The sequence below is a fragment of the Hippocampus bargibanti genome, linkage group LG07, assembly GCF_051943395.1.
Source record: "Hippocampus bargibanti isolate YZ-2025 linkage group LG07, ASM5194339v1, whole genome shotgun sequence".
Classification (NCBI taxonomy): Eukaryota; Metazoa; Chordata; class Actinopteri; order Syngnathiformes; family Syngnathidae; genus Hippocampus; species Hippocampus bargibanti.
In genome coordinates, this window is record NC_142740.1 from 23,821,743 (window position 1) to 23,846,418 (window position 24,676).

The 24,676-nt window shown below is 39.2% G+C and overlaps 1 protein-coding gene across 3 annotated transcripts in view; it reads right to left on the minus strand.

Annotated features, from left to right (window-relative positions):
* LOC148895855 (microtubule-associated serine/threonine-protein kinase 3-like) overlaps positions 1-24,676 on the minus strand; it is a 41,321-nt gene that overhangs the window by 9,537 nt on the left and 7,108 nt on the right. Inside the window, exons 1-14 of one of the 3 annotated variants that reach the window (XM_088999985.1) lie at positions 23,814-24,199; positions 19,758-19,846; positions 14,500-14,572; positions 13,078-13,098; positions 12,588-12,666; positions 11,416-11,573; positions 6,030-6,105; positions 4,556-4,765; positions 3,251-3,352; positions 2,795-2,927; positions 1,836-1,897; positions 1,449-1,540; positions 935-1,143; positions 386-524 (exon numbers count right to left, since the gene is read on the minus strand). In XM_088999985.1, coding sequence (XP_088856111.1) covers positions 386-524; positions 935-1,143; positions 1,449-1,540; positions 1,836-1,897; positions 2,795-2,927; positions 3,251-3,352; positions 4,556-4,765; positions 6,030-6,105; positions 11,416-11,573; positions 12,588-12,666; positions 13,078-13,098; positions 14,500-14,572; positions 19,758-19,846; positions 23,814-23,887 — 1,517 coding nt within the window. In that variant the 5' untranslated portion in view covers positions 23,888-24,199. Of the gene's footprint in view, positions 1-385; positions 525-934; positions 1,144-1,448; positions 1,541-1,835; positions 1,898-2,794; positions 2,928-3,250; positions 3,353-4,555; positions 4,766-6,029; positions 6,106-11,415; positions 11,574-12,587; positions 12,667-13,077; positions 13,099-14,499; positions 14,573-19,757; positions 19,847-23,813; positions 24,200-24,676 lie in introns of those variants that run through there. The other 2 variants (XM_088999982.1, XM_088999984.1) reach the window with 2 other exon arrangements.

Consider the following 24,676-nt stretch of genomic DNA (forward strand, 5'->3'; position numbering starts at 1 on the left):
GTGGGTCCAACAATATTATTGACTGCTAAAGTAGGTGATCTGGTTGCCATGGGGATGACACTGTTCAACCCCGTTACAGACCAGAGTAGCACGAATCATTGTTTTGTGGCAAAATTACTCAGGTTCGTTTTCAATGGGTGATGTTTCAATGTCTTTTTTCATACAAAAAGGTAAATCAAAGTCAGCTTTATTGTCAAATATGCTAATATGCATGACATATAACACAGATGAAATTAATGTCCTCTCGGACCCAGCGTGCAAGGCACTTTAATGTGCATTCAATGTGTTATGAGGAAATTCATTTTTGATGTCAAGGTTGGAAAAAAAGCTAAGGGATTTTACGGGAAAATGTTCATGGTGTTGCTAATGTGAATTTGGATCTCACTTGTCAGGTTTGAGGTCTCTGTGCACTATCCCATAATTGTGAAGGTATTCCAGGGCCAGGACGGTTTCGGCAAAGTACATTCTTGTCATTTCTACAGGTAGAGGACCCATGTTCTTTAGCAAGTTGGCGCAATCCCCACCTGCAACAAAATTGAAAATACTAATCAAAACTAAATTAGAGACCCTTTAAAAAACATCATGGAAAACAATTTCCAAAATTCAATTCAAAAGGTTTAAACTTTCATCAATAGATGCATGGCCCACAAGTTATATACAATACATCTTAATTTATATGGTCCTTTTTGACAGGTAAGCTATATCAGTATTAATTTGCTTAGGTAACTTAATTTGCATTTCCACCTCATGAAAAAAAAGGGAATACTCGGAACAAATCACCGTGTCCTGAAAAAATGAAATAGGACCACATAAAATCAAACAAAATCGGATCTTTTCAAAACAAGATTTCAATCTTCAATACTTGATGTGAACTGTTGGAAGATGACACTGAACATTACGAATCAAAGGCCCATTTTGTCTCCTTTCCTCTTACCCTCCACATACTCCATGACCATGCAGAGGTGGCGTCTCGTCTCGAAAGAACAAAACATGGACACAACAAAGGGATTCTCTGCAAAAGTCAAGATGTCTCTCTCCACAAACGCTTGCTGAATCTGGTTCCTCAAGACGAGGTTTTGACGATTGATCTTTTTCATGGCAAACCGTTGACGAGTGTCCTTGTGGCGGACCAGATAAACTGCCCTATAAAACATCACATATTCCACATTAGGCTTTTCTTCACAATGCTGAGAGCATGTGTTTTCTTTCACACCAACTTAGTGCATTTGTTATTTTTTTATTTAGTGTAAGTTATACTTTTGTTTCAAGATTTGGCTCAATAAAAACTGGGAAACACTCGACATTTATATAATAAATGCAAAGATGCATTCCAATGCCACTTGATGATGGCAATGCCAAGTATTTTGAGCCAAAAAAGGAATCGGTAGATGGAACTGATCTTTCCGAGAATAAAAAGGAAGCAGGAAACAATGGGAAATTTCGCTTACCCATAAGCCCCATTACTGATGAGTTTAATGGTCTCAAAATCGCTCTCAAGAGGTTTCCGTCGTGTTGGGGTCACGGCCTGTGTCGTTTTACTCTACAGTGAAAGCAAAAAAATAATAAATAAATAAAGAGGAAGTGAAGTAAGTTGAAGCACACAGATGAAGAACTTCGGAATACACTCCCCAGCATCAAACAAACTGGAATGAAAATTTGACCTACGAAGGAAACATGTTAACATTTAGGCTATATAATTTAAACTTGTGTTATCGTCTTACCAGAAAATGGATTTGCTTAATATTATTACTTAATTTTCAATCCAGAGCAATAATTATTGACAGATAGATGTTAATACATGATATATTATAGAAAGACTTGGAATGATATGTCACCTCTCCATTTGGCTCAATTGACACCGGGGGACCGCAGTCACACTGTTGAAGCTGCACCATGTCTATAAAAAAACAACAACAAATAGATAAATAAATATATAAATAAATAAAACATTGAAATATTATGTCCCTTCCATGCATGTTCCATACTTCTGTCCTTCTGTCCAATGTTGTACCAATGATCTAATGACATCCATGATTTTCTTATTGCCATAGTAACACGGCACATTTTCGAAGAACTATTCACATATTAAAAATTGCCACTGGAGACAATAACCACAAGTAAAAATCAAATACATAATTTGCAAATCGAAGTCCAACCTACATTTCATTGAATACACAACAAAGAGAAGAGGTCTTTAAGGTTAAAGGTTTAAGGCTTTAAGGTTAAAACTGATTAAGATTGTTTTGAGCAAAACCTGCTGCAACACATTCCAGGTGGGAAAGGGTCATGTTTACCACCGTCTAACATCACCTTTTCTTTTAATAACATACAAATGTTTGGAAACTGAAGAGATGAATTGTTGATGCTTTGGAGAAGTAATTCTTCATTGGAGGAGGCCAGTCTTATAGCTGCTATCTTTTTCTTTGAAGCCACGCAGTTGTAACATGAGCAGAATGTTATTCGGCATTTTCTTGCTGAACTAAACAGACGTGCACGAGAAAGATGTTGCTTAGATGCCAGCCTGTTTCTCCAAAAAGCTGAATGCAGCGTTGAGCATGAATGGTGCTTTCAGACATGTGAAAGTTCCTCACACGAGCGATTCTATTTGTTAATAATATTGTTTTTTATGTATCAATTTAAACATAAACAGATGACAATGATTTGTAAATTACTGTATCACAACTTCATTAAAAGTGAAGCAAGTTTAGATCCAAAGCATAAATTTAAGAAACCAGGGAAACATTTTTCAGCTCACGAATGGGGTTAAACTATTTGCGAAGGAAAAATTCTTTACCCTCTAAAGGGTTTCGTGTTAAACCCAACTGGCTGATGATGTATCGCGGGATGTCCGATTTGATCCCCTGACCGACTTTGGCGTGACCTTCTGCTGCCTCAAGTAAATGGTAGAACTCTTCCGGATCAAACTCCTGCACAAAGAATAAATAAGTCATTAATTCATAGCATAAATGTGTGTAGTGTTTGTGCTCTCTGTATATGGGATGTTTTTTAAATGCATAAATAGTATTTCTGAAAAACATGTACACAATATCATGGACAAATCGTTGTTAGTGGTTAAAAAGTTAGAACATTTCACATATTGAATGATGAGCTTCTATTTCTACTAAAATAACTATGCATGTTCCAAAGGATAATTAATTTTGGGACTAGTTTTAGTTTGAATTGACTTCACACTGTTTCAGTCAAAGTCGCATTATTTTCAATGATGAAAAAATATTTACAGTCTGCTTACCAAACACTCGAGGAGGCGAGCTGGCCGAGAGATGATGATCAGGATTTTCCTCACCAGCTGGATGATGACAGTCACCTCCTCACTTTCTGAGCGCTCGTAGGCCTGGAAAATAGCAGGGACAGAAAAATGTCAAGTTTATTTATATCAGACTAAACAAACTGAAAAGCACTGCATCTAAATCCGATATGATTTTTCAAAAATAACTCAGTCACGGATTATCTGAATCATTTCTATAATTTTACTTAAAACGACAATTGATGTGAATTGATCATGGCAGCTGTAATGCAATACATCATCATCATACAGCTTCTATCCTTACTACGGTATGGTAATTTATTCATCTGTCCAGCCATTTTCAACACTCTTTAGGGAGCTAAAGATATTCTATCGGACTTTAAGTGAAAGACAGACTATATCCCGGACTGGTAGCCTGTCAATCACAGAGAACGTGAAGTTAACAGGCTAACTCACACTCACTGAGTGGGATCTCATGCTGCCCGGAAGCCGGGCGAGTGAAACACTACACCATTCTTCTTCTTTTCCTTTGGGCTTTTCCCTTGACGGGGTCGCCACAGCAAATCAGTGCCCTCCATCTTTAGAGGTTTGATCCGCATGTTTGTTTTGGCCAAGCTTTTACGTCGGATGCCCTTCCTGACACAACCCTCTGTATTTATCCGGGCTTGGGACCGGCACAAGACCGGCACAAGAATAAAAAATAAAAAAATAAATAAATAAACAAACAAACAAACAAACATAATTCATATTTTTTCCCACCATAATATCACAACCACACAAATAAATGAATGAATATAACTCGAAAAATTATAAAGTTTGAATTCATTTCCAATGTTAATAATGCCTGTATTGAAACAGATGTCTGTCCTCAACCAGACAGAGTTTGTGAATAAATGAAATAAAAAAAATACTTTGTTTTGTTCAATTTTACAGTTGCAGTATTTGTATAGATTCCGTTTGTTGAAATCTTACAACCTGGCTCAATTATTAAACCCAAGGGGTGAAATCTGAATGAAAATAATTACTTGAACAGAACATATTATTATAACAGTAGTTTTTAATTATTATTTTTTTTGGCGGGGAAAACTTGACTGGCTAGGACGAAAGTGAATGCAATTTTGGAATCATAGTACCGATTTTAGCTTTCATCTGCATAAAAATCTATTTGGAATTTGCCCCCCCCCCACAGAGTTATGCGTCAAATATACTGTATTGTCCATATTTTTGTAAAGGTAAATATGTCATTTTCAATGTGCGCCCTTGCTCAAATGCCACTCACTGCTTCCTCACCTCATGAAGCAGCTTTTCCAACTTCTCTTGAAGCTCAGCAAAGTAGCGAGATGTAACCAATCCTTTCTGGGACTTCTCCAAACAGTCACGGACCAACTCGACCAACTGGTGCTGGATGAAACCCAACACCCCATCAGCCAATGGAAGGGAGCTGTCTGGAGAACAGTGGGTAACAATTTCCAACAATCTCTCCTCCATCTGGGCTGTGGCCTACAAGGAAGAAAATTGACATATAGTATACTCATTTACTACAGTTTGAAATCAACATATACTTGTACCACATATACATATACATATACATATACATATACATATACATATACATATACATATACATATACATATACCATTGTGGGACGAATAAAGGTATTCTGATTCTGACTTAAGGTTGCCATATACTCCAACAGAACTCTGGTTTTTGATAACATAATACTGACTAGCAAGACAGTGACCGCTCCCCCAATTTGTGGTTTGGCATTCATGAAGTCAAACATCACATTTTTGTAACTGTTATTCGCTGAAAATCTCACCTAAAAATCGCGAGTTGTTATTCGATTGAATTCCATTATTCAATTAACTCATTCACTGCCATTCCCAAATTTATGCTGGTATTGAAAAGCATGACGTGGAGTGCCATTCCCAAGTTTGTTCGGGTTTTGGTTTTTCTTGTGAGGGGTGACGCTAAAGCGCTGATGAAACCTCTGGCAATGTTTTTCCCTCCCACAAGGGGCCGCATTTGCCTTTTGTACAGCCGCCCCCTTTTCAAGCTCAGATAACTCCAGACCCATATGACTTAGGAATTAATTATTTTTTTTCTGACGAAAGAAGTGAATCGAACGTTTCTTACACTGCATTGAAGGTTTAGCAGTCCTAAAACTCAATATTCTGTGGGTCCTGCAATTTGAGTGAAAATGGCACCGGAGTGGACACATTTTTGCACTTGTTTTACTGGCAGTCTTTAACTGCACCTTGTGCAAGGTTGAGTGTAAAACTCAATGTATGCTTTTGCTTCCCTCCCAATGTGCTGTTAAAATTTGTCTGCATTCACACCGTTTATTATTTTTACTGAATGCAAAATGGATGTTCAATGGCCTCATATTGTATAAAGTAATTGTGTGCATAATTGTTTGCTGAAATTGGAATTTTTGTCAGTTTGTGCTGTCTTGTCATTTAGGCTGTAATACCCTCATGTTGGGTTTGTTTGTGTTGAATAACTGATTGACTGAATAGTTATTTATGTTAATGTGGGTTCATGATTGTGTAGTGATACATGCACGGCATTGGTGTTTTATAATGCTCTCCATTTTAAGTGCCTTGTGGCATTTGAATGCAAATAAAAACTCCTTGGGAAGGTTATAACTGAGCAGTGTTCATCTTTCTAATGCAGACATTTGTTAGTTGGTTAACTGCATAACTTTCTCGAAATATGTGCATATCGTTTCTGATCAAATGTAAACAGGTTTTTCGAGCTCACCTTTGGGAAGCGTTCTCTGTAAACATGGTTCATCATGACTATCTCATTGTCAAAGGAGACGCTTGATCGCCCAGGGCTGCAACATGAACCAAACACGTGGTTATTACATTTTAACGTCAATCAAATATAAAGTTGTTTTGAACTTTAACACTTGGTTGGGAAAGGGGATGATGTCGACAAGAACAAAGTCGACGAAAGAGGTTTGTAAAGAGATACATTATCCAAATCATTCCATTAAAACATGAAGTTTAGGATCTTGGGACATCCCATGATTGAATGTTGATTGATTTATCAGTCACTATACTTTGCAAACAAGAGGCAAAACTAGCACATCCAGTTCACAATATTTTGCTCTCAGCCCTCATAGTTTCAAAACCAAGTTAACGGGTGCGAGCTAAGAGACCAGTCGGGTATCACAGCAAACAAATCGTATATAACCCCTGCCATCTTTGAGTTGGTAAGTTAATTGTAAGAAAAAATAGACTTTGTAGTACCATCTTTTTCGGTCGATTAGTCGCTCCTAAGTATAAGTTACACCAGCCATAAAATATGACAAAGAAAAAAAAATATATATGTACGTTACACTGGAGTCTAAGTCGCATTTATGAGGGAAATTTATTTGATAAAATCCAACATCAAGAACAGACATGCCATCTTGAAAGGCAAATACAGAGAGAGAATAATAGGCTTAATAATCCTAATGTTAACATGACACAGAAACAATGAATCAAGAATGTGCCTGGTACGTTCAGATAGCACATTAAGTGTTGTTCAGAGAAGTACAGCATAAAGAACATGCTTACAAGTTTACCAAACTATCAATGTCACCCCAAATCACTAAATCCAATGATCTCTTCATCCACTGTCACTTTTACAAAACTATGGGAATTCCGGAGTGAGAAGATGCGGTCCTTCCTCTTCGATGTCGCTTACATCAGCCAGCCAGAGTCATGTCAGTTGTTATTGTAAGTCACAACCATTTGGAAAGTAGCAAAACGTGTCAAGAGCACGCCCTTGCGGTTAAATGTGAAAATAATGTGAACTTATAATATCATGTGTTAATCGTTTCAGACACAAGTCGATCCAGAGTATAATTAACACATAAGTCACTCCAAAGTATAAAGCGCACCCCAACCCAGCCCAAATTGGGGTAAGGGTGCAATTTATAATCCGGAAAAGACGGGAAAATATAGTTTTAAATACAATGTATGAATTCGGGAGCTACCTTTCACAACAGCATTGTCAGCTAAAAACAAGGTCAGAAGTACTTTAATCATGCCCTTAAAGGACAATCAACACCATTTTTTTGTTTCCTAACTGACATCAGAAAAACGTTTTATAGCATCGAAAATACCCAAAACACGCAGTCTGATATTTTTAGTCAAATGCAAAACACCAATAAAAACGAGTTAAAGTGTCCCAAAACTACTTCAAAATGACCTCAGAAAGTTTCAGTTTCAGAAGGTCCCGCCTCCTTGGTCGTGACGTCACACCAAGACGTCTTGCCTTGCTCGAGAATCAAAACAATGGCTTCAGATTCGGAGAAGCTTTCTTGTTACTCATCCAGTTATGAATATGATTAAAATAGTTCTAAATGTTCGATTAAAGAAGTCCTTCTGTGTCAGTTTGAGGTGTCTGGAATGTAATGTAGCGTCACAGAAAATGCACAACATGGCGCCCAAGCTCTGTTGGAAATGGGTTGATTTGTCTGCTGGGAATTTGTGTCAGCTCATATCAAATAACAGTCTTGGTGCAACACACAACGATTCACCATCGCGTTATTTATGTTTTTTCCTTCTAATTTCGCCATCAACACGAAGTTTTCAGACCAAACAAAGTACCCAAAATGCATTGTGTGTCGCTTTCTCGGTCAGTGACGATACCTACTGTGACGTCACGGTAAGTATCGCCACCAACTCAAAAACGACTTCCTGAATGTTAATGCGGTGGTATCGTAAAATACGCTCAGTAGAAGTCATTTGAAGTGATTTTACAAATTATGGACACAACTTGTCCGGAGGCGTCGGTTGTCCTTTAAATAGCCATGACAAGAGAGGAAACGTACATTTTAACTTCATATAGCACTCAATAAGGCTGAGATTCAGTTCTGGTCCACCCAACCAACACAGAAAAATCAAAAACAATACTTCTGGCCTCAATGCTTACACATTTCAGTATACCAAGATTTTTACAGAGAATTTGAAAATTATATTGTTAAATACAAACTGATATCACTTGAACCTTAACTCATTCACAAATTTATTCGGGAATTGAAAATATGACGTAAAGCACAATTACCAAATTTGTTCAGGTTTTGTTTTTTCATGCTTGGGTGCCTGGAAATGTTTTTTTTTTCTTTTCCACAAGGGGCAGCATTTCCCTTTTTTCCATGACAGCACTTTATTCCAGCTTCAGCTGTTGTTAAAGCGCTATATAAACCACTATGTACGTATGTATTGTATTGTAAGTATTTTGGACAGCCGCACTCATTTCAAGCTCATATAACTCCAGAACCATATCATTTAAGAATTAACTCTTTCTTATGAAAGAAGAGTGTCTAAGGTTTTGTAACGCTGTATTGAATGTTGATGTAGTCCTACAGCTCAATATTCTGTGGGACCTGGAATTCAAGTGACAATGACACCCTGGGACTCGAGTGGACATACAGTATTTTTGCACGTCTGGCAGTAAATGAGTTAAAATGAAAAAATATTACTTGAAGTAATACAATGTTTTTTAACATGTAACATGCCCACCGGTGTGTGTTCTTACACCTCAGTTGCAAATTAAAACAAGATTGATGATGCAACGTCCTGACCTCATACCGACTTCATCACTGTAAGGATTACGTAATAGCACATTAGTTCCAAACTCCCTTTAGTCTGGCCTCGAGTCTCTCCAATTCTATCAAACTAAACATTCTAATCTAATCCTATATTTTGACACATGACTTTAGGTCAGTGATGTAGTGATTCATTAACTGACGAAAAGCAGCATTTGGTATTCGGCTGCACAAAATGGCAACTGTTTCCAGCTGTTCAATTTCACAGTCCGGTTTTGACACATCTTTTGTCTAAGTCTTTATATTTAAGATGAATTTTTATTTGAACCAAACGGTGAATCACTCGCAGCTCTTAGTTATCTATTCACAGCCACATCACAGTGAATTTTACAGAAAAATGAGGCTGGTCAAAGATTTCAGCAGAAAAGATGCAAAGTAAACCTATCACATGTGCACGTGCTCACAAAGCCTTTTTTGTTGACATGAAAGCTGCAACTGTGCACAGTGGCGCTGAATCCCTCATCCCAATCCTAAACCACACCCGCCATCGACTGCAGTTCAGCAGCGGGATCCCTGCGGCACTCAGTAAGCCAGTACGCCCACGCATTGTACGCCATGGTGTCAGAACACAAAGCACTCAGGCATACAAACATGCAAAGTGCAAAGCGGCGCCAACACACAAGTTACCAAAAACACACAACTGATGGATCTCCATCTGACTGGCTGTATGCATAATTAATGAGAACCAGCAAGTAAATACTGATTTTCCCTCGGTCAAGAATCATCTTATCATTCTCAGGGCATTCTTTTCAAAAAATAAAAAATAAAAAATAAAAATACTAATAATGCCCCAGCTTTGAATGCAACAATTGATTTGGAATTACATTTAATCTGTGTGAAAACCATGTTACAGGACATTTCTGTGTGAAGGCAAGCTTGGATGTTAACAAGAGTTTTTGCAGTTCATTCACAAAGCCCAATTCTAATGTAACATAATTCTACGACCATGCAACATGCAAAAAACTTCTCTAAAGTGGACGGGGCGCCTAATGCAAGTTCAAAAATGCACCGAGTTCAAAAATTGGTGAATGTTGTGCCGACATGTTGCTTGTGTAGAGGAAAGGTGAATCTAAGCGAGGACAGCACACAGACGTTAAAGTGGGACAAATGGGCTATAATGGACGCCAAAGGCACACCTCAAGTAGGAGTAAACAGTGCCCATACATACATTGATCCCCAAAATGGCACCTATGAAGACATACACTTGCGAAGCAGGGTTTTAACTGCAAGCTATCAGTTATATGGAGGACCATGTGAGAGAATTCAAGATCACCTAATCGATGGCGCCCAGAAGTTCTGTTTTATAAAAAGGCGGCAACTAACCATCCGGGTAAAAACGACTGGGGCAAACCAACATCCAGCCAATTGAAAACTCTTCGGCATTTGACTCATTTAGCATTTGACTTTAGTCTTAGTTTTACTCTCTCGCTCTTTCTACTGTCTGTGTGACTGATTTATTGGTTTTATATGACAGTTCCTCCATGTACAGCACTTTGTATGCAGCTTTGGCTTTTTGAAAGTGCTCTATAAATACAGTTGCTTTGAGTTATTCTGCCGCTAGCTGGCCTCCCTTGGTTTCCATTACCACACATTCCTAGTGGAGAAACATGGGCTATGGCAAGTGATGAGGGACAAGCATACTTTGCATTTTGAAATTCAACAATAGACACATTCAGCCCAACCACATAAGCAACATGTACGAAATGGAGCTCACTTTCGATATTGGGGTGAACAACACTGTTGAGAAGAAGGGATCCAGAACAATGATGATAGGTACAAGATGAGAAGTCCTTTTATTTCTGTTGTTCTTTGTTTCCATGTTAATAGACAGAAATGGCGAGTGTTGGTGATTTCTAAGCCAAAAGAAAGGTTTCCAGCCGGAATCAAAGAGAAGCAGCATGGGAGTGATGGCGAACACGGCTTTACTAAGATAGACAGGTAGCGCCAGGCAGTTACGCCACAATTTGTGAATTGATTGTGGATGCTTGGGCTAATGTCACTGTTTGCTACGTTGTTAAGAGTTTCGCAAAAGCCGGCATTGTTTCTGAGGAACCGCACGGCAACGAGACTGACAGTGATGCGAGGGTTACCAGGTGTGTTTGACAAAGAACTTGCCCATGAGAAGTCTTTTTTTTCTGTTGTTCTTTGTTTCCATGTTAATGGACAGATATGGCGAGTGTTGGTGATTTCTAAGCCAAAAGAAAGGTTTCCAGCCGGAATCAAAGAGAAGTAGCAAGCAGCAATGAGACTGACAGTGACGCAAGGGTTACCAGGTGTGTTTGACAAAGAACGTGCCCAGCTCTTTGTTTTTCGAATACAAAAATAAGGACTTTCTTGGAATTGTGGATGAGGATTGATTTTTAAAAAGTAAATTGTGAAATGCTTCAATAGAGTACAACTGAACTCAGTTTTGCTCTTGTTGCCTTCATAAAAGCATACACTAGTACGCAGTCATGCCACTGTACCTTTTACCATTCTAGTGTGCAATAATACAATGCCCTTGTGAATATGTTAAATACAGAAACAATAGCGTGAATGAGCTACCTCAGACTCCGAGAGCGAGGTCGCATGACGGTCGTTGACCTGCCATCCTCGTCAGTTATGCTGTCCGTGCTGCGGAAGTGTTTGAAAAGGAAGTGCAGCTCATCTTGGGTTGGCTGGTAGGGAAGCTGATGAAGACGCTCCTGGGAGGATGAAGAGGACTGCAGAAAAAACAAAGAGCGAGTGGTCATGAAATGAATCTGATATTGACTCTGAAATGAAAAGAAAACTGTAAATGTTTTGTAAAAGACGCTATGTAGTTAAAAAAAAAAATATTCTCTCTCTCTCTTTCTTAGATTTTAAAACATGCCAAAGGTGCTGAAAATCACAAGCATGTGTTCAGACAAGTCAAACACATCATCAAGTTCAAAACAATAAAACGGGGAAAGCACCCAAACATTGTATAATCCAATGGTGTCGAAGACACAAACTACGGCATAGGAAAAGACACCTTATGGAAACAAAGGCCCCAGGGACAGTTTAATTAATCTTTGTGTAAAACTCATTGGACACTGCACAGAATACGGTGACGTACCCTAGACAAGCCTAGGAGAGCGGTGTCTATGTAGTGTCTTTCTAATGCCATGCTACAAAGAGAAGCTGAGGCACATTGATCAACTCTATTGTCCACAATGACCTTAAAGTCTCTGCCCAAGTCTGACAATAAATTTCCTTATAATAGAAGTACGTCTTAGCAGATGCACAGACTGTGACATTGTCGGTCCATACCGATAAAGGTATGATGGGCCAATCATTTGGGCCTTATCATTTTTGTGGTCATTCAAATTGTGGCAATAAAAGAAGTCGTCGTGTCTAAATTAGTTTGAAATTGCGTCTCACTTTTTTTATTTAAAAAAAAAATTAACAGCAATCATCAGTGGAAAATCACTCCAATTATCGAAAAAATAAGTCAAATCTCTCAACTGTCCAAACTGTGCCTATTTCCTCTAATACTGTGTTGCACCTCTTTTTGTCTGATTCTGATTCAACAAACTAGCCTAATGACTCATTCAAGCAGAAGATGCTTGAAAACAATGAACTGTTTGTCAACTCAGTCTTGGCATTTGTTGTTCCTAGCAGCATAAATAAATGTGCCATTGGGCTTGAATGAGGTGTTGGCAATTAACTGAGAAGGATGGTGCCATTTTTTCCCATGGAGGAACTATGGTACTTACTGAAACAGTTGAGCTCGGTGGGTTAGTTCCATAGCCTGATGAGGGGAGGGATGCCAGAGACCATCTACGGCCCTCAGCTCTATAAACATCACATTAAGTATTGTTAAGCATTTCAGATGAAACACTGCAAAACTCACCGGGCTCTGTTACGACGGGAGCACATTTTTATCATTTCCTGTCCCAAAGTGTATGCAATGGGTTGTTTGTTATACTGCTCCACTTTTCTTTTGTATTATACCTACAAAAAATCAAGCAATGAACTCAACAAATGTACTTCAACAAATGTACTTTAACAAATGTACTTTATTGGGTACACCTGAAGAACATAATGATCGCAGCATAGATGCAAATGCTAGGTTTCAATTGAAAGTCAAGAGATGAATTCACGTAACGATATGTTTACAATGTCATCCCAGGAAAAATGTAATGTATATCTATTTACATTACTTGGTACACAGAAAGTTGCTATCCCACTAGAAAAACAAGGTACCTGTCTGCACGAGCCAAGTGACTGAGACGAAAGCAGAGGAGAAAAGAGAAGGAAAAAAGCAATAAGTTGAGTGTAGACTAGTGCAAATAATCCTGTGACCTCTGGCATTCATCTGAGCAAATTCATCTTGACAATGTTGCCATCCATGCCACTTTGCATTAGCCCACGTACAAAAAATTCTTCTCAGGAAGCATTTTACATAACAGGAACGAATTGTCATTGCAAAACACTAAATCCAGAGAATATGACACTGCAAGTTTGACTTGGAGAAGGCGTTTGACAATGTCCCTTGGGGAGATCTATGGGGACGTGCTTTGCGGATATGGGGTATCGAACGATCTGTTGTGGTAAAAAAGGAACGGAGACAAAGGGCAAAGCTCTTAATCAAACCGGTTGATCTATGTCCAAACCTCATCTCTGGTCACAGGCTATGAATCGTGAACGAAAGAAGGAGATCGCGGAAACCTGCAACAAAAATCAGTTTTCACCATAGTGTATCCGAGCTCTCCCTGCGAGATATGGTGAGAAGCTCTGTCATCCGAGAGGGGCTTAGTGTCGAGGCTCCTCTCCTCCACATTGAGACAAGCCAGATGAGGCCAGATGAAATAGCCTTAAATTATTGAGGCTGAAACTGTTGCCCCATTCCTCCCACGTACAAGTGCCAGATTTTGACGTGTCATTACAGTTGGATAGACGCGAGCACTTCATTTTGAATGTTTTCTTTGTTCATCTCATCTAGTTTCAAAATGAAAAATCTGAGCACCTTCTGTGTCTGTATTAGGTTATTGTTAAATGTCTTCAAGGTGCCACCCCATTTTTAGCTTCACTTGTAGGCGGCACGTGCTCGGAAGGGAAGCACGTTGCCATAGGAACTGGATTGAATGCTTTGTGAGTGGGTTTCAGGGTACCATCTAACAAATGGCAACACATTCATCCTCGCCTGGAAGATCTGGCAGACAGAAAGGTATTGCGTGCTCCAAGCTACGTGGCCAACCATCGCTTTGCAGATCCCAAGTCTCACAGGGAGATCCACGAAGTGTGATAACACTTATTACCTTTTTAATTATCGACTCTTAATCAATCATCCTAATTGGTCCACTGGAGTTCAAACTGTAAAACGAAAACTCTCCAGGGCTTGTAAGCGCAGCCTATGGAGTTCAAAGAGGCAATTTACGCGGTGATCTTTTTGAAAATAACATAGCAAACAGTAAAATCACAAGACACAAAACACATTGCAGCCCTGTAGTTGATCAGTTTTGGGTTGTCAAGTAATGTCATTTGCTGCTGTTAAAATCATGCAACTTATTGACCATGGACACAATTAGGTGGGGGGGAAACATTTTTATTTTTAACAGTTCATGGCTACTTGCTGACAAATATTTGACAGACATTTACATCATAATATAAGCAATGCAGACATACCTTCGGGCAAACGGAAAATTGACGCAGGCACTGGTCGACACATTTCGTGGGCTGTCCAGTGGGCTGCTTGCGGCTAAATGAGGAAAGATTTCAACATACTATTAGTTGTATTCACATCTTTAACTCACAAGGGGAAATAACAGTACTTAAAGGAAACTGAATGACACTGCAAATAACCACACAGCAGTATTTACTAGCTGACTTCAGGTTTATACACAGGCCCTGAATCACTTCAGCAATAACATAAGATACATCATCTTGATATCCATTTGCCAAACATTCCAGTATATATTCATGAATAACTGTTCATTTGCAAACTGGAGTCGGACAGACCAGACTAAAAGGGTTGAGCATCATTTTGAATCCGAGAGATGGAGGCGATTAGAGACTGATTGCACACTCTCATGGGATAATCCTAGGGAGATTTCACATCCGCACACTGCTGGCACGAGAAGCCTTGTCTACCAACACTTTCCAGAGTGCAACTGCTTCGGAGCATTAAGTGGAATGTCAACAAAATTGTTGACTCAGGAACCAACCACTCCAAATTATCATCACCTAGTCTCTTGTGCCATGATGGGAAACACATGCAATGTGATAATTAGCACTTTCAAATCACTATGGTCAAAGTTCTTATTTTGAATTTACCCTAATGTCAGACAATCTTGAATTTGACCCAAAACGTATCTACAAAAACATTTCCTGCATGGCCCACAAAAAATGGCCCTTGTGCATGGCATTTCGCCAGGCCTCAATTGTTTTGTAAAGGATCACTCCAGCATGTCCCAAACTCCTTTGTGGCGGCAGAGCTCCATGAGCAAATACAACAGCTAATGTTATCTGCTAGTATTACCCAGGGTTATAAGGCCAGCTACTATTATGTTGTCACTGGTTATGTGAAAACTAAGAGAGGAATCAATAAGGGACAGGCGGCACGGCGGGAACTGGTGAGAACGTCGCCCTCACAGAGCAGAGGTGAAAGGCTTGATTAGACAGCCTTGCTGAGTGGGTTTTCTTCGAGCACTCCGGTTTCCTCCCACATTCCAAAAACATGCATTGCAGGTTGTGTGTGCACTCCAAATTGTCTGGAGGAACGATTGTGAGTGCGAATGCTTGTTTGTCTGCGTGCCCTGCAAATGGCTAGCAACACGTACAGGGTATATCCTGCCTACTGCCTGAGGATAGACCCCAACATGCCACGAGGATAAGCAGGTTGGATGGATAAAGAAGGACTAAACAAGCAAAAGATGGTAACAAGTGTTGATGATATGGCAGCACCTCTATGATTCGAGGGTAGGTAGTGCAGACAATTAATAGAATGTGTGCAATACAGTCTTAAGAAGGTTTCTTCAGCCGTCATCTGTACAAAAGTTCACTTTTGTACAGATGACGGCTGAAGAAACCTTCTCATCGATGGACCACTCCTGTACGACTGAGAGCTTACACAGACGAAATACAGTCTTAAAAAAAAATCTTCACAAATCCTCACAATTAAAATAATAAAATAATAATACACTTGTGATAATGACATTAAATTTAGAGGAAGTGCCATTTAAACACAACCCTTAATATATAAATTTCAATGGACATCAATAAATGAACAATAAAAATGTACATATATTCTTCTTTTCCTTTCGGCTTTTCCTTTCAAGGGGTCGCCACAGCAAATCAGTGTCCTCCATCTTTCGAGGTTTGATCCGCATATGAATAACACTTTCACTGAACATACTGTGACTGAATCTTGCATCCAGGATAGAGCACTCAATGTACAGGTTGGGTACATTTTTTACAATGAAAACATTCTGTAAGACACTTGGAAAATGAATAACTGATGTATTTTGGCAGGAAATTAATTTTAATCAGAAGTAAGAAATGTATTTTGAACTGCAGTCATATTTAATAAAATATTTGAAATTCCTGTAAAGTGAGAAATTAATTTGGATAATCTACATATACCACATATCATATGTAGTTCATCACAACAGCTGCTATGAACATTGAATTGGCTCAGCATGAGCCAATTTAGCAGAAAATCATGTTCTATGGGGAGCTGGGAACTAATTATTCTTATTTGAATGGTTTCCTATGGGAAATTAATTTTTGGGATAACCACTTTTCGCCTTACACACTCTGTCTGGGAACCAATTAAGTTCGTAAGCCAAGGTATCACTGTATATGCGTTGAGAGAAAAAAAAGTGGGTTTCAATCCAATTCTCCGAATCCAAACAAATTTCAAATGATTGGCAAAGCCGTCTTCAAAATAATAGTACAAGAGTAGGGCTTTGTATGGCATGCCTTTCGGCATTCCAACACACACAAACACACACACACCATCCCACTTTCGTCACAGCCTCACTACCTTGTGCAAAAGGCAGAAAATGAATGAGCTGGCTTTGGATCTACCTTTAAGAAAAGACACCACCGTTTTTTTTTTTTTTTTTTTTTTTTTTTTTTACAAGAATGTGTTTCGTGCAGCCGCCCTCTAGTCCGAATTGGATATGTGGATTATGAGTTAAGCAGAAAAACTCGCCAGATTTTAACCATGTCAGGGCAACATGAAAATTAGAATCAGAATCATCTTCATTGGCCAAGTGTGGAGAACGCACAATGAATTTGTCTCTGGTAGAACAAGCTGCACCAGTATCATCATAAACAAAGACATGACAAATAAGTACGGAAGGGCATTACTAAATGTAAGTGGTGGCTCTCAGGAACAATTGTAAGACAATGTGCAAAGTATCAAGAAGAGTGAAAGTGCTCAGTGGTAGAATAAAATATGATAACAGTTGTACAGTTGGTGCAGAAAATCAGTGAACCATTTTGAAGTGAGCATTCGCCTTATTTGTAGTAGAACAAGTGTGCAATTATGCAGATGTCCTTGAGCACTATGACATCACTGTTGCTCGAGGCCCGGTTTCAGAAAAAAAGGTGAGCCATGATTGGTTCTTCCCTGAGCTCTGAGGTACTGTGATGTCATATTAGCTTTCAGAAAGCAGAAAAATGGCCGCCTTCTGAGATGGCTAGAAATAGGTGGATTTTGCAGCTTAACTCATATTTCACCATGCAATATGAATCCGAAGGTTGAGCTTAAGACTAACAAGTGTGCACAGATCCCTTTTAACTCATTCGCTGCCATTCACAAATATATTCGAGAATTGAAAAATTCAGTTTTTGTTTTTTCTTGTCAGGAGTGCTGATAAAGTACTGGTCAGACCTCTGGCCATGTTTTCCCCTTCCACAAGGGGGCAACATTTCCCTTTCTTCCATGTTAGCGCTTTGTTACAGCTTCAGCTGTTGTTAAAGCGCGATATAAATCAATATGTATGTATTGAATTGTATTTTGGACAGCTGCCCCCATTTTTAGTTCAGCTAACTCAAGACCCATATAACTTAGGAATTAACTCTTTTTTCTGATGAAAGAAGATAGTCCAAAGTTTTTTACGCTGCATTGAATGTTTATGTATTCCTAAAACTCAATATTCTGTGGGTCCTGCAATTTGAGTGAAAATGACGAAAACCCTGGCACTCGAGGGGATGCATTTTTGCACATCATCTGGCAGTGAATGAGTTCAATGTTATTTACACAGAAAAGTGACTTCAGAAGGATTTTATATGCTGCATACAAAGGGATACTGCATTTGTGACCCTTTCTAAATGTTGTATATCTGACTTTATGTAGCTAAAAGGTTCTTGCTTTGTTTTAAGCCGTACCAGAATGTAATTGTGTTAATCGGCAGTGTGAGAAAACCAAACAAGTTCATACAAGAGGCAATCTTGTTAACGTGGGATTTGAAATTTGAATTGTCAAGTACAAAAGTAAACAAAACAAAGTATTACAGTGAAGTGTGAAGTGCCAGTTTCGGAAATCTGCCAGAGGACATATTCTTGTGTGGCCTAAAAACAGCCAGCCATACTTTCTCGGGTAAATTGCGCAGCAGATACGCCAAGTCTTAAATGCTCAACAGGAGAACACTTGAAAGAAAAAGAAAAAAAGAAAAGAAGGGAAAACATTTTGTTTCTCTACTGGCTCTGTTTTTAATGAGTAAATTACCACAGACAAGGTATGCGGCGCTGTGCAATTTGAACAATTAAATAAATTCATTAATGGGCTGATGCAGTGTGAATGATTTGTGTCGTTTAATAATTGCAAAAAAGGGTACAGATTTGGTGGAATCACTCGACACCTAAAAGTTATAATTCAAAGTTGAAATGGAAATTCTGATGAGGGTTTGAGCCATGGCTCGTAATTTGCTTCCCAGGCATTTATTCTTTGGAGGATATGTGATCTGTAAGTTATTGGGGAGTCATGATGAGGATCCATGGCAACATGGCACCCCACCCCGAAGAGAGCAAACAAGATCTTAGCAGTGTGAAACTGAAGCCGCCGTTCATTTCTAGCATGTGCATCAAAATGCTCTCTCAGAGATCAGTCCTTCTGAGATCATGTGACAAAAAATGGCCTCGAACTGGTTCGACAATAAAGCACCTGGTGCAACAACCACATGTAACTGCTCTGTGATTGAAATAAGTACACTGCAGTAACAAAAGCGGTCTCATAATGATGTCACACTCTTAATGGCCTTGCACCTTCCACCCGATGAAATCTGTAACCCTGCTAAGAATATACCGACCTGAACTGAACTGTGGTCAATGGAACAGGACTTCTTGGTGAGCAAACGCTGTAATGTTGAGTTGTCAGTTTTGTACAGAGAAAGGTAAAATTGCTGTTTATGATCAATTCATATAAAAACAAGATTTTTTTTATATAAATCCAAAGGATTGGTCGCATAAAGCTAACTGCTGAAAAAAAAATACGACTTTACAACTTTTGGGGGGAGCTGGTGAGGAGAAAAAACAGCCAAACGAAAGTCGCTGAGAAGGTTTTTTCAGCCGTCATCTGCACTTCTTTGAAGGTGTAGGACGTTTCGCCCATGATCCGAAGAGCTTCGTCAGCGAAGTAAAGTTGTGCTGGTAACTCTGGCCCTGTATCTATCACTAATGGACAGAGGTGGCGCTGCCAGACCTCTGCTCGGATAGGTCCCTGATCTAAGGTTGGGGGAGCAGTAGACTGCTCCCTGAAGCTAATCTGATTACTTCTTGTTGTAAGAAGCCAACCGAAAGATTTGTGATGTAAAAAGTAGCACACCTCTATTTGTGCATGAATTAACTAATGCTATTTTTTACAATAACAGTTTAAATCGCACACATCAGCATGTCTGTGTTTGGGCTGCTGTTGCAAGTCAGAGCATGGATCTTACCTGTATGGACTGAGAGAGGAGAGAGAGGTCGGGACAAAGTGGGTGATGGTGTTCCAACACAGAGACTCTTTCTATTGTTGCTGCGGCAGCTGGTGGACAAATATAAAATGACAGAAATTAACAAGATATTTCTCTTAATTCACAACAATCAATGCTGACACAAATATGGTTTACAACAGAAACCTACTCTGTGGTTTGTCTCATTTTAATCTCTGTGGACTCTACCTATAAATCCCCTCTACTATGTTTTAATTAATGACAGCAAGATGGATGGATATATGGATGCACTGGACGTATAGGTTTTTTGGATGGACAGACGGACGGATGGAAACCACAGATTCCATAACAAGCATGTGTTACTTTGCTTTCGGTCCTACAGCCCCTAATACTATAACGCATTATATGGCCCAATGGCACATTCTTCTCGGATTAACCTGTTGGTACTCAAAGTCACCTCACGATATGCTTCAATTAGTTGCTTCCACGACCGAGACAGTGAATTCACTGTCAGGAGACCCTTTATGGGAACCCGCCAAACAGATTGACGGGCCGTGCTAGATAAATTGAGTCAGGTGTTCTGCTAGTGGCCTGCAGTGTCATGAGACCAAACAACTACATCTTTCTTTCGAGAGCAGTGATTATGTACCCCATTTCCTGTAGTCCTACATGAAATGATATTTTTTCTCCCAATGAAGCAGTTTGTTCTGGATAAAATGTAGTGAGACGACAGACTATTGCATCAATTGTTTGCAGGGCAACCAGGAACCCATAGGAAACGGGATGAAATCATGCATCTGTAGCTTCTAAGAGTAAAAGATTATTTCAAAAACATTATAACATGTGTTTAATATCTGGGAGTGTTTTTGTGGACACCTTGGATAATATCTGCCAATACGCTAGCAGAACACACATTTAAATGCCGATCCAAGCATTTACGTGACTGTTAAAACACTCCATGTAAAAACAACTTAGCATTTCCAAAAGCTTTTTGTAATCATCTTGACCTTGGTTATCTGCTGTAAATGGTTCTTATGCAATACTTGTGTAAACCTGTGTATTTGTGTGCATATACAACTGTGGTATAACACTGAATGAGCGTAATGACACTACATGGATTATTGAGATCTGACCTCGGATGTAGCTGCAATCCACTAAACTCTGGCCTTTGGCAATACACCGGGTAAATCGTAATGACATCAAAAAACATTTTAACCAAATGCAAAACAGTGGATGATGTTGATGGTAGAATGGTGTTATTTTTATCATCAAATGTGTGTGTAAACCATGACTAGGAAAACATTTTGTTGTTCCATCATATAATAATTGATGGCTTTTTCAGTTAAAAGGAACACAATGGAACCATATAATGAAGTACCACTTTTGAGTTTATACCACAAGAATGTGTTACACTTCAACTTTGTCCAGTTTCCAATAATTTACGGGATTTTTTTGTGCAATCCATGGAGATTTAAAGGACAACCGACGTCACTTTTTTGTTTCCTAACTGACATCAGAAATATGTTTTATAGCATCTAAAATACCCAAAACACGCATCGCAGTATGATGTTTTTATTCAAATGCAAAACACCAATAAAAATGACTTAAAGTGTCCAAAATCTGCAAAAAAAATTGAGCTGCGAATTGGGCATTTTCAGAAAGTCCCGCCCGCAGTTCGTGATGTCACGGCAAGATGTCTTGCATTGCTGGAGAATCAAAACAATGGCTTCAGATTCGGAGAATATGCTTTCTTGTTACACATCCAGTTATGAATATGATTCAAATAGTTCTGAGACATGACAGTATATTGCGTTTCCACAGGCTGACAAATTCCTTACATGGAGCTTGGACGCCCTCTTCTGGCGCAACACGAGGTTTTCAGACCAAACAAGCATTGATGTGATGGAAGGACTGCTACAATGTGTCCTTTTTTTCAGTCAGGGGCGTTCCTTCAGTGACGTCACGTACGGACTCGTCACCAAATGAAAAACAAGACTTCCGGAATATTCAGCACGAGTCTTAAAACGTAAAATATAGCTATATGCTGTGGAATCTTTGTAAAATATGCTCAGTAGAAGTCATTTGAAGCCATTTTACAAATTATGGACACAACTTGTCCGGAAACGTCGGTTGTCCTTTAAAACTACCCGGGAGATTATTTCCGCCCTAAGAACATCTGCTTGGAGGAACATTTATACAAATCCAACTCTAATCTGCAGGCAAATTCATGACAAACTACTTTGGCCTTCAGAGAGTAGGTGGGAGAACTAATGAGAGCCAAAAAGAAAGACGGAACCTCCTGTCAACAGACTGTCTGATGGGAGTGGGTGCAACGAAAGCAGCAGGCCCAGTTTGAGTTGCAGATGTCCAAGACTGATTTTGAGTGTGTGTGTGTGTGTGTGTGTGTGTGTGTGTGTGTGTGTGTGTGTGTGTGTGTGTGTGTGTGTGTGTGTGTGTGTGTGTGTGTGTGTGTGTGTGTGTGTGTGTGTGTGTGTGTGTGTGTGTGTGTGTGTGTGTGTGTGTGTGTGTGCGTGTGCAATTGTGCGAGCATACAGGGTGGGGAGGATATAATCCCTCAAGCCTAAAAAGAAGGGGCCAAATTTGGGACCATAAGCACTACCACGAGCAGATGTTTCACTTGTCCGAACAAAAATACTTTAAATGAAATGCATTCCTATATACATAAAATAAGAGAACTAAACAATGTGTTGCTATGTCAAACTTGAGTGAACATTTCTTTCTACACCATGCTTACAGGAATAATTTCTTTATTGCATTTATACATCAAGACACTTTACTTTTAACAGATTGGTAACTTGGCCCTGGAACAGTCAATAAAGGTACTACCGGGCTCCCAGTCCGCTTTTACAATACATTTATTTGTAGTAATGGCAATGCCAACTATGGTCATTATAAAATATGATGAGAAGGTTTCTTCAGCCGTCATCTGTACTTTTTGAAGGTGTCGGACGTTTCGCCTCCTACCCAAGAGGTTATCCTCTTGGATAGTTTCGCCTCCTATCCAAGAGGCTATCCTCTTGGATTGGAGGCGAAACGTCCGACACCTTCAAAAAGTACAGATGACGGCTGAAGAAACCTTCTCATCGATGGACAACTCCTGTACGACTGAGAGCTTACACAGATGTATTATAAAATATGCTCCACATTATAGTGTCTTTCTAATAATAATAATAATAATAATAACAATAATAATAATAATCTTCTTTTCCTTTCGGCTTTTCCCTTCAAGGGGTCGCCACAGCAAATCAGTGTCCTCCATCTTTAGAGGATTGATCCGCATGTTTGTTTTGGTCAAGCTTTTACGTCGGATGCCCTTAATATATAATAATAATAATAATAATAATAATAATAATAATAATAATAATAATAATAATAATAATAATACATTTCATTTATAAGTGCCTTTCACAACTCTCAAGGTTTGTTTTTGTTTTCAAGGGCAAGAGAGTAATACAATTTAAAGCACACACAACGACTAAGCTACATTCGATAAACCTTTTATCGTTGCCTGGAGGTTTTGTGTTTTTAAAGCCAAACAAAACAAAAACTCAAGTCCGACAAGCACGGCTATGGATAGACAGACCGACGGATTATTAGTTCTTTTACAACATCCACGGGGCATCCATCCTAGTACAGTAGTTGGCCTGAATTAGAGGGATGTGTTGTTGGGCTGCTCTAAGAAGCAGTGAAACCTCATTAAACAAAAGGGATATTACAGTGTAATACTGATACTACAGTATATGGTCAAATGACGATACAGTACACGTACTCCTGTTCAACAGCTTCATCCCAGACAAAAAGCTCCTACTCTCCTTCCCAAAATGCGGGACTCTCGTTGTAGCATTTAGCTTAACAATTATTTCGTAACGAAGCAGGGGAGTGATAACAAAATCAAACAATTTGCATGTTTCCTGTGTGGACCACAAATCATCACGACACTCAAAAACAATCCAAATCATATCCAACGACCCAAAAGTGAATAAGTATTATGTGTTGAGTTTAACGAGGACAGTAAATTTCCAATTCATTTGAACTAACCTTTTTGAGCGCTTCAGCAAGGCTTCGGGAACAAAATGGGACTTGTTCTGACTCGGTTGACTTGGGTCCGACATGCTAAACGATTCTCTTTCATAACCTTAAAAGTTTGTTGCGAATTTCATTGCACTGGACTGCTTGTCCTCTTCTGGTCTCTCCACCATCGTCTTTCTCTTTCGCAAACTCCTTTTGTCTTCAACGCCGATTACGTCTGCCGCGTGCCGTACGATTCAAAGCGGTTTCGACGCTCCTTACATGTTCTGGTTCGCTGTCGAACTGCTGTATTGTGCCCGAAACATCAAGCCCATGACGGTGTATTTGCTGGACAACGCAGACGACCGAGCAGCGAGTCGCTAACACGCTGCTGATAGTGTGTATTGTCTGGGTGAGAAACCTCAAGTCTAATGCTGCGTTCAAGTGCTGCTCGGTTACTTTGTTTCCCACCAAACCTACTTTGTTTCGACACCAAAATAAATGAGTTTGACGTTAAATGTTGAGTATGTTGTTGCAGGTAACGACACGGCACGTAGTTTACAAGTGTGAATGCACCGTTGATAGTTCAAGACCATGTTTCAAAGGAATGGCAATCTAAAATGTATTTAATATGGCAGGTAAGGATATCTTGGGTGATAGAAAACCCCGCACTCCCACCACCGTACAAAATGTGTAATTTTGAAAAAATAATCTCATTGTGACCCCCACCAAATTGCAGCTGTGGTTTAAGATACAATTGTTTTTTTCAAGATCTTCTCCCCATATTTTTAACAAAGAAAAAATAAATACAAAAATCTATATTAACAATTATACAGGTACATGTTTTGTTCTTGCAGGTTACCCTTTTGACAATATAAAGGTAATCCAAGACT